The 16,588-nt window shown below is 42.3% G+C and overlaps 1 protein-coding gene across 1 annotated transcript; it reads right to left on the reverse strand.

Moving 5' to 3' along the window:
* Positions 1-287: 287 nt before the first annotated feature.
* Positions 288-16,517, reverse strand: lin7b (lin-7 homolog B (C. elegans)). Its single transcript, XM_037689376.1, has 6 exons — positions 16,287-16,517; positions 10,911-11,029; positions 10,694-10,765; positions 8,855-9,064; positions 5,547-5,710; positions 288-783 (listed from the first exon to the last, which is right to left on the reverse strand). Exons 1-6 carry the CDS (start codon positions 16,360-16,362, stop codon positions 762-764), a joined length of 663 nt encoding a protein of 220 aa, XP_037545304.1. The 5' UTR covers positions 16,363-16,517; the 3' UTR covers positions 288-761.
* Between the last annotated feature and the right edge of the window lie 71 nt (positions 16,518-16,588).

Consider the following 16,588-nt stretch of genomic DNA (forward strand, 5'->3'; position numbering starts at 1 on the left):
ATAAAAAGTGCTTAGAAAAAAAAAGATTTTAACAATAAAAAGTGCTTTGCAAAACCTGGAGAGGTTACAAAGATGCTATAAAAGTGTGTATCATTTCCTTTTTCTTTTTAAAGAGTATCAAGATTTGTTCAGTAGTTTATAGGATATTAACATTTGTAGGATATTAAAATTTGTAAACACACAGCCCAGGGTAAAAGCTGCATCACCTTCACTTTGGTGCATTAATTAGTTTCCATGTTAGCTTCACCTGTTGCTACTAAACTGTACGTGACTCAGTTTGAGGCAGATTTAAGGTTACAATTTATTTAATGGACAGTTCTTTAAACACAAATAGATCAACCCAAAAACTCTCCCACTCATAGTCAACTCTCACCAGCCAGGGATGCAAATGGTTATCCTTGTATCAAAGACCTGTAATGGAGGAGTGTGAAGGTGTTTCCTCTGCCATTGAGGTCTGCAGCAAACTCTGGCACTGCTGATTAATGCATTGTAAAGTTAAACAACAAGAGGAGACAGAGCGCGGGCTCTTTTCTCAAACACTAAAGGTAATCTCTAGGCCTTGGGTGGGAGGACTCAGACGATGATTTCAGTACAAGGTGATCTTACAGATCTGATGTCTGAGGAAGTGGGATGGGAGAGAATCCAAAACTTCAACATTGGCTTCAGATAACAGGCTACTTTGGTTATTGTTTTTATTTGCTTCTGTCTTTGTTCTGTCATCTCAGGTCAGGGTGCACAGGTGGGTAGAGGTACTGGATAAGTCAACCCCTGGACTCCAGAGATCTGAAACAAACAAACAAAAAACAATACAATAGATAAACAAAGAAATGCTATGAAGAAACAGTTCAAGGACCTTGCACTCCTTAAAGGCATGGTCAGCTATCAGAACCTTTTGAAGTTAGAACTGGAGTACAACAGGGTTGCTTGCTATCACCTTTCCTTTTCTCGTTAGCCATCGATTGGATGAGATCAGTAACCAAGGAAGATCACAATGGGATTTTTACATAACCTCATCAAACTCAGGAAAAAACTACCAAGCTAGCAGAAACATCAACCACGGTTCTGAGGATCAAGGTTAAGACGAAGGTGCTCAGAATAAACACCACAAATAAAGTACCAGTTATAATCAAAGGGCAATGACTGGATGATGTAAACGAGCTTACATATCTTGGAAATATCGTGAACAACCTTGGACGTGTGTTAACACACAACTCTGTGCTCCAGTGTAGTAAACTGAAAAAACAGTTGATTGATCCACTAATCAATACAATACATTTAATCAGCAGCTCCTGGTTGATAATGAACCCTTTAAATCCTATGAAAACAGCAAGTTCTTCACACACAGCTTTTCTACTTAGGTTTCGAAAAATAGATCCTACAGAGTAATACATTATATTGAATCAGAATCAGAATAAACTTTATTGGCATTGCACCGAGATACAACGAGAACATGTACGTACAATTGTCCGAAAGATGGGCAGAGTGCACGAAGCTGCTACTATAAAAAGTGCGGCCCTCTTATTTTTATTCAGAATAATATTCTGCTTAGATGAGAAAAGGGAAGAAAACATGAGGAGAGACGGTATAAAAAAAAAAGATCTCTCACGCCGTGTCCTAGACAGGGCATGATTTGAGGCATCAACAAAGCCTACCACAGCAAAGCAACATAAATAGACGTGATACATGTACATATAGGATGGTGAAGACATTGAATTTTTAAGGGAAAGTCGTAGCATAGTCCAGAGCCCCCCCCCCCCCTCTCAGCCATTGTCCGGATAAGAGGTATCACCAGCTCGGCTGAGGTTCTGTCACATGACCACGGCCTCCTTGGGAGAGGGAGTGGTGAGGAGACAGACAAAGCATCTTTGTTGTTTTCAAAACATGCCAAGAGGAGTTGAGATAAGTTCTCAGGGGCACAGTTGGGTCAGGCAGAACTCGTGAATTGCTGTTTCTGCCTTTTTAAAGTCTCGCTGGTATATATTCCTCTGATGGAACTCCAAAATAGCCGAATTGATCCTTTACGCCAAAAGTCGAGCTCACAGCTTCTCCAAGATTATTTCCTTTTCATGTATGCTGCTAGAAAGTCTGCAGTCCTGATAACAGCCTGATCTAGTTCCCTGCTGCAGCTCCACAAATTCAGTCCGAGCGCTGTCGAGCTTCGACACATCCACACAAATTTATAGACAATCCAGAATTCACCAGCCAAACAGCAAAAAAATCCCAGTTGTCATCATGAATCCAATTTGTTTCCGTTGAGGTAAGAGGGTCCTCCTTACCCTGACTCCTGTCGGGAGAAGTTGATCAATTTTGTTGAGAGGCCAGCTGATCCTTCGAATTAAGAGGTATGCAGAAAAAACAAAAAACAAGCTTTTTAAGGGTTCACAGGACAAAAGAGTGAAAGCAGAGAGGCGGGTGGCGGGGGGGGGACACATCTGGTTTCACCGGAGGACAGAGAGCGTGAAAAAAAAAGTACTTTTACCAATTGAATGTTTTACCATTTTAAAACCTGCTAAAAACAAAATGATCTTTAAATTCTGTCTTGGCATGTAAAACCTGAGAAATTAAAAATTATCAGTAACTTACCTTTATTATGGCTGGCTACAAAGAATCTAAATCAGGATATGGGCTGAATGATTTTGGAAAATATTCTAATTGCGATTTCTTTTTTTTATCTCAACATTGCGATTTTCAACATTGCGATTTAATATGCAATTATTTTTCAATGTCTTCTTCTCATGTATTTTTCAACAAACCCAAGCAATAAATCATCTCTTTCAGTTGCAACAAACTCCACTGGTTTCAGCTCCGCTGCAACTCTGTTAATCAGGATGCTTTGATGATATAATGGCTTTGGGACACTTCAACAGCTACAGTCTCAGTCAAATATCTGTACATTAAGGGCAAGAATGTGGGATTAATTTGGGACTTTTATATATTTAATTAAACTATTCTCCCTGTGATGGACTTGCAACCACCTCTAACACAGTGATAGCTGGATATGGGCACCAGTGACTCCTGTGACCCAAAAAGGAAGAAGCAGGTAAAGATGGAAGGATGGATGGATGGCTGGATCAATGGATAGATGGATCAATGGATCGATTGATTAAACTATTCTTTGGATGGATGGATGGATGAATGGATGGATGAATGCATGGATGAATTAAACTATTCTTTGGATGGATGGATGGATGGATGGATGGATGGATGGATGGATGGATAGATGGATGGATGGAGTAAACTATTCTTTGGATGGATGAATGATGGATGATGATGGATGGATGGATGGATGGATCATTGGATGATTAGATGGATGATGGATGGATTAAACTATTTTTTTGGATGGATGATGAATGGATGGATGGATGGATGGGTGGATGGATCAATGGATGGATGTGTGGATGGATGGATGGATGATGGATGGGAGGATGGATGGATGGACAGCTGGATGTATGGATCAATGGATGGATGGGTGGGTGGATGGATGGATGATGACGGCTATATTAACTACTTTTTGGATGGATGATGGATGATGAATGGATGGATGAATGGGTGGATGGATGGATGGGTGGGTGGGTGGGTGGGTGGATCAATGGATGGATGAATGGATGGATGGATGGGTGAGTGGATGGATGGATGGATCAATGGATGGATAGATGGATGATGGATAGATGAAACTATTTTTTGGATGGATGATTGATGGATCAATGGATGGATTGATGGATTGATGGATGGATGGATGGATGGATGGATGGGTGGATGGATGGATGGGTGGGTGGGTGGGTGGATGGATGAATGGGTGGGTGGATGAATGGATGGATGAGTGGGTGGGTGGATGGATGGATGGGTGGGTGGATGGATAGATAGATGGTTGGATTATACAGCTTCAATAACTTTAAACCCATGCTGTAGGTTTTCTCTGGTCAGAATCCACATCCAGTATGATTTAGTTCTGACCCATCCATTATGTCATACCTACATGGGCGTCAGAAGCAGCTGTAATGTGGGTGATGGGGGGACACTATGTGTGTGTGTGTGTGTGTGTGTGTGTGTGTGTGCACGCGCACCAGTGTACAAAAAAGCAGCATTTCATCTAGATTTCCTTACGGGTGGCTGTGGCTGAGTGGTTAGAGCAGTCGTCCTCCAATGCAAGAGTTGGGGGTTCGAACCCCACAGCAGTCACATGCCGAAGTGTCCCTGGGAAAGACACTGAACCCCTCATTGCCTCCGATGTGTGTCCCATCGGTGTATGAATGTGATAAATCACTGATTAGTCTCTTTAGAATGATTTGTTCAATTAGCTTTGTAGAGATCTAGTAGAGTGTTGTATGAATGGGTAAATGAGGGCACAGATTGTAGTGTAAAGCGCTTTGAGTATCTCAATAAGATAGTAACCCAGTGGTGTCTCCACCTCCTCCACCTGTAAGCGTTCTCTGCCGAGTCAGGAGGAGACGCACAGAAACACTGCAGGTTGGGGAGAGTTGGAGGTAACCAGGAAAACATGCAGTGGATTTTTAGTGGTTTGAGTATTTTCCTATTAATCAAGTGGATAGGATTCGTTCACGAAGAAAGAGAAACTGTGCCGACTGAATTAATGTTTTATAGTAAAAGTGGGGGGTCCAAATGAACGTTTTGTAATGTGGGGGGGACAAGTCCCCTTCACATATAATGGTTGCGACACCTATGCATACCTATCATGAGCACTCTTCCAGGCAGAACAGGCTAGTTTCACCTGGTTTTTAATCACAGTCCACAAACTGTCATTTAGAAAGAGGATGGGCTTTGGGACGGCCATTAACACTTAATGTTTCTGTGTTTCAGCCAATCAGAAAAGGGTTCTGATGTTTGTTTGGACCTCTGTCCTGCTGGAACACCCAACTGTGTCCAAGTTTCAACCATCCAGTTGTTTATTGGAGGTGAAGTTGAAAATATTATCCTTCTTTATAATCCCATTCATTTTTGTGCACTAGTAACACAGCATGATGCTACCACCACCATGCCTGACAGTTGGTACAGTGCACTTAGGTTTGACATCAGCTCGACTCCTCTAAACATTTCTTGTCATTTGAGCCAACAGTTCAATCTTTGTTTTGGTTGATCATATAACTTTTCTCCATAAGATGTTTGTCTTGTCCACGCAGACACTTCAAGTATTGGCCCAGCTTGATGTTGTGGCTTTGGAGCAAGAACAAACTTCTACTCTTTCTTAGAACTTGGGAGTTTTTTGGACTTGGACTACCAGCTACAGTCAACCACGAACACTAACCAAAAGTTAACAGGCCTTGCTCTTGTCAAGGTAAAAGACTTCCTAGAACCTTTAGCATCATATTTGAGAAGATTTAGGTAAAAGCATAAATATCTTTGAGCCATGTGGATCAGAGAAAATCCAAATTCATAGTTGTTTTTACAAATCATAAAAATTCTGTTATATATTCATTCCACACTGGAAATTAATCCGACAGTCATGCCCATGATGTAAGCGTATGACTGCAGCTGTAACTAGATGCATGAACAGTCGTGACTGACATCGGATTAACAAGCGGTCTCACGAGTAGCTGCTGTGCTGTTGTCGTCTCCGAGCGCTCCTCATCTTCTCAAAGCGGGCCTCCATCTCTTCCAGGACCTTGGGTGTGTAGCGGACCACCAGTTTGACCGAACCCTGGGCAGCTTTTAGCAGCTCCACGGCTTTCTCGTGTTGTTCTGCCTCCACGCTCTGCACAAACACAAGTAGTCAACAAAAAAGTGTTGTGTAAACCATCTGCACTGACTTTAATCCAGAAACACTAAAATGTTAATGTGATGTTAGTTTATTGTTTAAATGCACTGAGTGAGTCTTCAGGTTGAGGGTGAGGTTCTGTCTCAAGTGGAGGAGTTCAAGCATAGGTGTCGCAACCATTATATGTGAAGGGGACATGTCCCCCCCACATTAAAAAAACGTTCATTTGGACCAACCCACTTTTACTATAAAACATGAGTTCAGTCTGCACAGTTTCTCTTTCTTCGTGAACAAATCCATTCCACTTGATTAATAGGAAAATACTCAGGCCACTAAAACTCCACTCCAGGTTTTCCTGGTTACCTCCAACTCTAAACACAGCAGCCTGTTGCCACGGTCACAATATACGGTGGTCACAGAATATGGTGCAACACCTGCAGTGTTTCTGTGTCTCTCCTGTCTCGGCATAAAACGCACACAGGTGGAGGAGATGGAGACACCTCTGTGTTACTCACTCGCCAGTTTAGTATGCTTAGTGTGGGCAGTTGTTGACCAGGGGGTTGATCATAAACATATATACATGTTAGGAGGAGAGAAGTGGAGCGCTACGTCTGTAGCATCTTAGCTTAGCAGTAACTGTGACGCTGTAAGATGCTGCAGGTGTAAGAGACGCTGTGTGTTTAGGTGCATTAAAGTTGAAATGTCTTTAAAACCCCACACTTTATTGTCCTCAAGCTTCGTGAGAAACATCATTTAGATGAGTAGTGTTGAACACAAGTAAAAAAGTCTAGTGGTGATGTTTTTTATTTCTCTATAAACACAAATAGTGCCAACCTGACGCTCCGTATTAAAGTGCATTAAAGTTAAAATTACATTAAACCCACAGCTGAATTTACACAAACTTGGTGAGAAACATGCTTTAAATGTATGGATTTAAAGGAAATCTAGGTGAAATGCTGCTTTTTTGTACACTAGTGAACACCTTTTTTTTTTACGCGTGCGTGCACACACGCACACCTACACACATCATTGTGTCCCCCCCACATTACGGATGCTTTTGATGCCTTTGTAGATGAACATATGCATGATATATTCATAAATTAAACGGATTCTTTCATTTTTCTGGACTGTATAATGTCGTGCATTGAATTTAATAAAATGTATCGTGAGACGTTAATTTTCTTTGACCCATCAAATGAATGCGTCATTTATTTACAGAATCAAAGTTTAACATCACACATTTACATTAATTTGGCAAAATGATTTCAACAACAACATGGCTAATTTTGCAAGCTGTACAGTTTGATTAACCATACGGCGATGGTTGAAAACCTCAAGCTTCACCACAGACATTTCTGGAAATATCTGGAATGATTTCTAGCAGGATAGAAGAATTTTAAAGATGGAAAGATGAAGTTTAGAGGGAGGGAGATGGTGTGTGAGTGAAAAGTGTTGAACAGAACGGCACCCTCCATTCGAACCCAGCTTTCCTCAGTACGCTCGGTAGTAAACTCGACTCGTTACCTCTCTGACGATGAATCAGTGGAAATGGAGCTCCAGTTAAGCTACCGGTCCAGCGTCTCCGTAGGATGGCAGAGAACCGTCCGGAGTGGTGGCGGGACTTCATCAACAACAGTTCACCTCACGAGTGGACTTCACATGAGTGGAGTCCGTCAGAAGTTCCACTCAGATGTGGAAGATTGCATAATTCCCACAAGACTCGAAGAGCTGCGGATCATGGCTGGACTTCTGTTCTCCCAAACGACTGGAGCTGCAAACTCTCCACCCGACTGGTTTGAACTAGGAAGTACCGACCTTTAAAGAGCTCTACTTCCGGTTCATTTGGGAGGTTCCTGATTGGTCAATATCGACCAGACAGGGGTGTGTTTTTGTGACGTAAGAGGTCACTAGGAGTCAGAAAAACAGAAAGTGTTTTGGAACAGATTGAAAATGTTTTTAGAGACAGAGAGAGAAATGTTTGGACGAGTTGGGTGAAAACAGGTGCCAGCTTCTCTATTTACGTCTGAGAGGATTTAAAAACATGACAGTTCGTTCCAACAACTTGTTTGCGTTTGACTCCAACCTTGGACCAACTTACACTTGCTCATTCAAAGACAGAAAATCAGAAAATGCATAATTACTCTGTAACAGACCTTAACATGATTTCTACTTTGCATGAGGATTAAAATCATTATTACTGTTTCACAGTTGAATTAAAAATGATTAGTTCACTTCAACATTTAAAAATGGTTTGAACTAACACAATTTGATTATCAAACATTTGTAAAATAGTAATGATAATAGAAAGTAGTGTTCTTTCACTTGATTAATTCAAGAAAGAAAGTCTCAGGATGGGTCAACCTGTATTTCTGGATTCAAATCAATGAAATGACAGTTTCTGTCCCATAAGGTCCTTAAGGTCAGGATTTGACCTCAGGCTTAGTTCACTACACCTTTGAGTTCAAGTATCTTGGGGTTTTGTTCATGATTGAGGGAAGAATGGAGCGTGAGATTGACAGACGGATTGGTGCAGCATCTGCGTATTGTGGACTCTGTGCTGGTCTGTTGTGGTGAAGAGGGAGCTGAGCTGTCAGGCAAAGCTCTCTGTTAACCAGTCAGTCTATGTTCCTACCCTCACCTGTGGTCATGAACTCTGGGTAGTGACTGAAAGAATGAGATCATGGATACAGGCAGTTGAAATGAGTTTCCTCTGCAGGGTAGCTGGACTCTCCCTTAGAGATAGGGTGAGAAGTTCAGTTATCAGGAGAACATTCTCCTCCACATCGAGAGGAGCCAGTTGAGGTGATTTGGATATGTAGGAGGAGGAGACCCCGGGGAAGACCCAGAGCATGCTAGAGAGACTATGTTTCTCAGTTGGCCTGGGAACACTTTGGAGTCATTCCAGAGGAGCTGGAAGAGGTGGCTGTGGAAATGGATGTCTGGACCTCCCTGCCCAAGCTGCTGCCCCCCAGACCTGACTTCAGAATAAGTGGAAGATAATGACTAGATGGATGGATGGATGGATGGATTGATAGATGGATGGATGGATGGATGAATGCATGGATTGATAGATGGAGGGATGGATGGATGGATTGATAGATGGATGGATGGATGGACTGAGTGGGAGTGAGTGCAGCTTACCACTCCGTTGACTGACAGCAGCTGGTCTCCTCTCTTCAGCCCTCCTTGGCGATCAGCTACCCCTCCAGGAATAACTCTGGAGATGTAGATGGGGGAGTTCTGCTCTTTCCCCCCCATGATGTTGAAGCCCAGTCCCTCTTCAGTCTTGGGCAGCTCCACCACCCTTGGGTGGGCATGACCCTCGCTGGCTGCAAAGGCAGCCACGGTGGCCTGAGGAGACACAAAATCCAACCATTGTCAAAGAGAAACACTGTCTTGTTACTCTGGGTTTGCCTATCAGCTGGGTCCAAACCTGAACAAGAAACTGGTTTGTGCTGGTTTTATTTATAGCATTCAGATGGTCGGTGTGTTTATTTTAATTCTTTTAAAATTTTCACAAGTGTACTAAACATACTCTTTATTTCTGTACAGAAAAATACTGTTTTTCACAAAATCTGGTTTGTTATACTGTACGTAAAGCTGAGACATAAAACTCAAGATAGATATTGTAAAGGTAAAATTATTATCATTCCACACACCGTAGGGGGGGGGGGGGGGGGGGTTGGTACATTTGGTTTTGAAATTCTTTACATCTTTTTGTTATGCATCAAACATCATCTATAACAGTGGTCCTCAAGCTGTTTTTGTGCCATGGACCAGTTTAATGTCAGATGATATTTTCACAAATTGGGGAGGAGGGTCTGGGGGTCCTCCCCCAGAGAATTTTGAATAAAGTAGATGCCATTTCCTGCATTCTGGTGTATTTTACAAAGGTTTATTACCGCAGATTAACATGAAAAAAGATAAAACTCATTATTGAAATGACTGAAAGCTGCAGCTCTGCAGGTAAGGTTCACTTCAGGACAAATTGAGGTCACTGATTGGTCAGCTGCTGACACGCCTACTGGATTGATTGACAGGTGGGTCGAGGGAGGATCCGACTACTGCAAAAAAAAAAAAATCATAAATTTTACTGGCCCGTTTAAGACTGTCATCATTTATTCAATATTTGTTCAATATTTATTCAATATTTTGGTGAATCTAAGGTTTGAGAATTGTTTTCTTACACAGTCCTGATGATGATGGTTTCTTTATTTTTCAGGGATGTTGAGTTAAAATTTAGGGGTACTTGAGCACCCCTAAACTGTACAATGTACAAACCTTTCAAGTTATTCAGTCCATCGTTCTGCTTCAATTAATATGTTATGCCCCTTGTTTCATTTCTACTAGGTGTTGTTTGTTATCTCTTCTGACGTACTTCAGATGGTTTAATGTTTCCCCAAGGAAATATCACCTGTTTCCAACTTCACGCTCAGCTTGCTCATTGCTGCTCTTATTTTGTCACTTCAGGTCTTCTTCTAAAAAAGTTAAATCTGGTCCTCTGGACATTCAAAAAACAAAACAAAGCAAAACAACAAAAAATGTAGAAACGTTTCATCTTTCATCTGAAAGACTTCCTCATTCTGAGGTGCTGTATTCAGCTCAGTCTTATTTTTAGATTTTTCTACCTGGATTATTGAGTATGCATCAGGATATTCAGGTCTTCTTGTTCCATCATCTTAGTAGATGTTCTACTTTTCCTTGCAACCCTGGAGTTCATTGTGAGGAAATCTGCACTTTTAGAGTAGATTTGATCGGTTTAAGGTTATTTTGTGAAAACCACAGGCAGATGCTCATGCTGCCTTTTCAAACGTGACTCAGAAGTCAGCTGAACATGTCAGTTCATACACGTCCAGTTCTCTGCACGTTTGGATTCACACTCAACACTCAAGCTTGTATGATGTAAAGGTCATCAGAAGTCATCTGTGTGCACAGAACACGTGCACAAAACTCTTCAGTTTGGGGTTTTGTTTTTAATACCTTGGCTGTAGCTTGTGCTCGCACCTCTGGTCCTCCAACAATGTCGAGAGTGTCGTAAAGCTGCTCGTACACCTGGCAGACAATAAAACCAACAATGGAGACATCTATCACTCTTGCTGAGCCATAAATTAATTTTTGTCTTAAAAAGTTTGGTTTTAAAGTTCAAAGTTTTGTCTATAAACTTTAAAACCTCCCCTTCCCCCCACGTTGCACATACCTCCCTGATGGCAGCACAGAACTTGCTCTGTAGGACTCTCTGAAGGGCCTGCAGTTTGGGAGGAGGCAGCTCCCCGGTCCGCTGAAGCCGGTCAAGCAGCTCAATCACCCTGCAAACATCTAAAACCACAAACAACAGGCCCATGTCAGTGGAATCACCAACAGTTGCCATTTTTATCATCCTGCTGTCTTAGGTACCACAAAACAACGTAAGACACATTTCCTGTCCCTTCATATTTTACCCATTAAGATGAATCTGCTGTCACAACACGACTGTTTGTAGTGATACTTTATTCATTTTAATGCATTAAGACAACACGCTGCATGCCAAGGTCCCCCCATCACTGAGGGATTTGAATAGTGGAGGTTGAGGACAACAGAATTTCCACCTGGACTATAAAAACTACACCGGGACCATAGAATCACCATCAGGACCATAGAATCTTCATCTAGACCATAGAGGACTCACCTCACCACTGGAAGAGGAGTTCCTCAGCGTCACCTCAGCAGAAGTAAGGCGTACTTTCAGGAGGATTAATCCTCATGAAGCAACCGGTCCAGACAACATCCCTGGGAAGGTGCTGAAAGACTGTGCCGATCAGCTCTGTGAGATGCTGGCAGACATCTTTAACACCTCACTTACCCTGGCAACAGTTCCCACCTGCCTGAAGACCACCAGCATCATCCCAGTCCCAAAAAGCTCTACAGTGACTGGTCTGAATGACTATCAGCCAGTGACCTTCACCCCGATAGTCGCTAAATGCTTTGAAAAACTAGTCATGACTCACATCAAAACAAGCATCAACATCAACGAGGACCCTCATCAGTACACATACCGTGAGAATCGATCGACAGAAGACACCATCTCCTCTGTGGTCCACACTGCTCTCACCCACCTGGAGCAGAAGAACTCTTACGTCCGTATGCTCTTTGTGGACTTCACGTCTGCCTTCAACACTATGATCCCCCAAACCCTGATGGACAAACTATTCACACCAGGACTAAGCCCCTCCATTTGCAACTGGGTCCTAGACTTCTTAACAAACAGACCACAGTCAGTGAGGATCCACAACTTCTCCTCCTCCACCATAACTCTCCCGTTTACTCTGCTCACATATGACTGTGCACCTACTCATCCAGGCTGTCATATTGTAAAGTTTAAAGATGATACAGTGGTGGTGGAAAGATTCACACACAACAATGCGTCCAGCTACAGGCAGGAGGTGGAACACCTGGAGAGCTGGTGCAAGGAGAATAACCTTCACATCAATGTGATCTTCACATTGACATGAAGGTGAAGGAGATGACTGTGACTTCAAAAGGAACAAACACAACTACACCCCCCCCACCCACCCACCCACCCAACATAGGACGATCTGCAATGGAAGTGGTCTCCAGCTACAAGTACTTGGGTGTACACCTGAATGACAACCTCATCTGGGGCAACAACACTACCAGCCTGATCAAGAAAGCTCATCAGAGACTCTACTTCCTCAGACGGCTGAGGCGAGCTGGTCTAGGAAGCTCAGTCCTCACCTCCTACAGGTGTGCAGTGGAGAGCATCCTGTGTTCCAGCATCAACGTGTGGCAAGGAGGCTGCACAGCTGCAGAAAGAAAAGCTTTGCAGAGAGTGGTGAAGGCTGCACAGAAGTCTGTTGGAGTCAGCCTCCCCACCATCACAGACATCTACACCTCCAGAGGCAGGAAGAGGGCTACCTGCATGAATCTCTAACCAGGATATTCATGGTGAAAAAAAAACGACTCGTGTTCATGCTGCTGTTGTTCTGCGTATTGTTTTTGTACTACTAGTGCTTAGTCTATTCTTAGATTAGTGTATTTCTTAATTCATATCTTAGATCTTATTACTGTTTTTCTTTACAATTTATACTTTTGTTGGATGTAACTGGGACCCTGTGTACACAATTTCATTCCACTACATGTACCACATGTGCTGTGACTGAAAGAAACTTTGACTTTGATTTTGAAACTACATCTGAAATGTAGCAGCTACACTTTGGACCAAAAAAAACAACAACTGCTGGAGGTTTCTTCCTGTTAAAAGGAGGTTTTTCCTTTCTACAGTCACCGATGTGCTGCTCAGAATGAGACATTGTAACAAACTAAAGATTTAATGTAGTCAGCTCGCTTTCTTAGGGCGGCTGTGTCTGAGTAGTTAGAGGAGTCGTCCTGCAGTGGGAGAGTTGGTGGTTCAATTCAACCAGCAGTCACATGCTGAAGTGTCCCTGGGCAAGACATTGAACCCCTCGTTGCCTCTGATGTGTGTCCCATCAGTGTATGAATGTGATAAAGCTCTGATTATTCAGATATATATTAGGGGTGAAGCAATACATCGATTTAAATCAATATATCGATTAAATGATTAATGATTCGATTATATTGTGGCAAAACTAAAACATCGATTCATGTCGTCATCTTTAAAATACACTTTTATTTTGAAATTCCCAAGGCACGTCTGTGTCACCATTTCTGTGCATGGCTGCGCTCTGCAGGCGCCTCAGCAACATGGCAGACGAGGCAGAAAACACAGATACTGAAATTCACTCTCCTGCTGGATTTAAATCAACACTGTGGAAATATTTAGATTCCAACAGAAGGACGGCTCAACAGACAAAACTCATGCCGTAGCAACAGGTGCCAATGTGAGTTAAATACTCAGGAAACACAACTAATTTGTCCGTTCACCTGAAGAAGAAACACAGCACTGATAGTCATGTTATTTTAGCTCAATATCTATTTTTGTTTCTTTATAAATGAAAGGTAATCAGGGCACTTTTTAGTTAACTGGTTTAAAAAATGCACTTAAACATGTGAAATGTGTGACTATACTGAGCAGGTCATTTATTTTTATTTTTTCATTAATTAAGAAAAAAAATGTAAATGCCTGGTATAACAGAAATAAAATGGTTAAATTATATTTGAATTGTTTTTGTAAATGTTTTTATATGTAAATGAGATGGGCATTTGATATCGCAATATATTAATCACAGACTTGTGAATCAAATAGAATCGAAATCGTATTGTGACAGACTTTGTAATATTGAAAAAAATCGTATCATACAAACAAATCAATATAATATAGTATCGTGGTAAAACTAATAGGGCAGCACGGTGGCGCAACTGGCAGAGCCGCTGCCTCTCAGCGAGCAGGTCCCTGACTCAAATCCAGGTCCGGGGGCCTTTGTGGGTGGAGTTTGCATGTTCTCTCCGTGCATGCGTGGGTTTACTCCGGGTACTCCGGTTTCCTCCCACAGACCAAAAACATTCATGTTAGACTGATGGGTTAGACTCTAAATTGTCCCTAGGTGTGAGTGCGAGAGTGAATGGTTGTTTGTCTCGTTTGTTTCTATGTGTCCCTGTGACGGACTTGCAACCTGTCCAGGGTGTACCCTGCCCCCCGCACAGTGATTGCTGGACATGGGTACTGGCGACCCCTATGACCCAAGGCCAAATTAACCATATGGGCAACTGGGCAACTACCCAGGGGCCCACAATATCTAAGGGGCCCAGGGCAGTGAGGGCACAAGCAAAATATCTGGTTATCTCCTGTTTTAGTTGGAGTCCTGCGCTGCACAGACTGCTGTGCTTCCGCTGCATTTGTGCAGCCCCGCCTCCTCCCAGCATGGCTGCTGCAGCTCTCGTTTTTTTTTCCACAATCGGATCCTCTACAGCGCAACCTGTCAATCAACTCAGAAGGCGTGTCAGCAACTGACCAATCGACGACCTCAATTTGTCCCGAAGGTAAACGCCCTTTACCTGCTGACAAGCTCATGAGGTTTTTTTTTCTTGAGAAACATTGTTTTAAATAAAACAATAAGTTTGTACCTGTTGTGAGATGATTTTAGCAGTTTTGCAGATTTTTAATCTACTTAATGAAGAATAGTATGACTTAAAATCGTTCATCAAACAGGAAGGAAGGCTTATTATTTCTCCTCTTACTACAGTGAATGTCGTACTTTGCTATAAGTACAACTATATTTATGGCATTAGAGAAAGCGATTCACCTTCACTTTAGGAGATTTAGGCCATTTGACAAATTTAGAATGAGCAGAAATCCTTCTGGTTTTATGATTTATATTGGGAGGTTTCTTGAAGGAATCTTTGTTATACTCAGTAAATCCTTTGTCGCAAACATTCATTGATAATCTTATTGCATTTGAAGTCAACGAAGTTACAGGCATTTAATTTTAATGTTGGCACCAAATCATCACCTTTGAATATATATTGTTAATTAACTGAATCAGCTGTTGGTCAGGCTACTTCTTGTTGTGCCATTAGCTCTAAAACAGTTACTGAATCAAGTGTTTACTTCCATCCATCCGCGGGGGTAGCAGCCTAAGTAGGGAGGTCCAGACTTCCCTCTCCCCAGCCACTTGGACCAGCTCCTCCAGGGAAATCCCAAGGTGTTCCAAGTGTTTACTTATGTAGGTAAAACTAGATGTTAAACAACCGTTAAAATGCACCATAATGCCGGAAATGACATCTACTTTATTCAGAATTTTCTGGGGGAGGACCCCCAGACACCCCATCAATGTGTCCCCCCCCCCCCCCCCCCACACACACACACACACATTATAAATGCTTCTGACACCAGTGGTCAACATGTTACTAAACAAGTACACAGTGTCGTGTGGTGTTCAAAGTGCGTTCAACTTAATTCAGTCTTGATGATTTGTGTCAATGAACATTTGGATTTTTATAAATAAAAATACACTTGATAGTTAGAATTTTAAGTATATTTACTGTATATTATGGTAATTTATTATGTATTTTGCCAGATTATGGTGATTCTGGGATCGTGATGATGGGGCCCTTGAAAATTGTTGCCCAGAGTACAGTGAAGAGTTAATCTGGCCCTGCCATGACCCAAAATGGAAGAAGCGGGTAAAAGATAATGGATAGATGGATGGTAAAGCTGGTGATTTACACCCCTAATATATAGCAGAGTGCTGTATGAATGGGTAAAGGGTACAGACTGTGTTGTAAAGAGCTTTCTTGATAAAGGAGGTATGTAAATACAGTCCATTCTTTGATGACTTTTACTAATTTACATAATCCGGACGTGGTTTGGATTGAATTGGATTAAACAAACATTATGATTTGATCCTTTGTAAAATAATAATAACGATGATGATTTTCTCTTCAAAACGCGTTTTTTAACCCCTTTTCCCGAAGAGAGGATTTCAAGTCTTCCTATTCTAAATGATCAGAACCGGTCCAGTTCTACAGGAGGCCTAGCGCAGGTCTGATCCTCCGTGAGATACAGAACCAGCCAGTTCCCATCATCATCATAATGAGACATATTAGTAAAAACAAAGGTTTCCATCGAGGACGGAACCAACACCGCCCGGTACCTCACCTCTCTCCAGGCAGAGGGGTTCGCTTGTGGCCGCCATGTCTGCGTCCTTCGCGGGGTGGTAGAAGGAGGATATCATCCTGTCGAGTCCTGCTGCTCCACCGAGACCTCTGAATTCGAGCAGTCTCACAGAGACGAGTCCATGTGTCCAGACGAGGACAAGACGAGCAGAGACACACCGAGACAAAGGGACAACCTGACGCACATCAGCGCGTGAGCAGTCACACCAGAGTCCAGGCTCCGCAGCACGTGCAGAAAAAAAGACTGTTTTAAAAAAAAAAATTTTTTTTTTGTTATATTATACA

Source organism: Nematolebias whitei, chromosome 15 (genome assembly GCF_014905685.2).
Source record: "Nematolebias whitei isolate Nwh7 chromosome 15, NemWhi1, whole genome shotgun sequence".
NCBI classification, from domain to species: domain Eukaryota; kingdom Metazoa; phylum Chordata; class Actinopteri; order Cyprinodontiformes; family Rivulidae; genus Nematolebias; species Nematolebias whitei.

Coding starts and splice junctions, on each gene's coding strand:
- lin7b (XM_037689376.1), bottom strand. CDS start 16,362: ATGATATCCTCCTTCTACCACCCCGCGAAGGACGCAGACATGGCGGCC. Junction 11,030..16,286: donor ACCCCTCTGCCTGGAGAGAG/GTGAGGTACCGG, acceptor TTGTGGTTTTAG/ATGTTTGCAGGGTGATTGAG. Junction 5,711..8,854: donor TGCTGTCAGTCAACGGAGTG/GTAAGCTGCACT, acceptor GTGTTTGTGCAG/AGCGTGGAGGCAGAACAACA.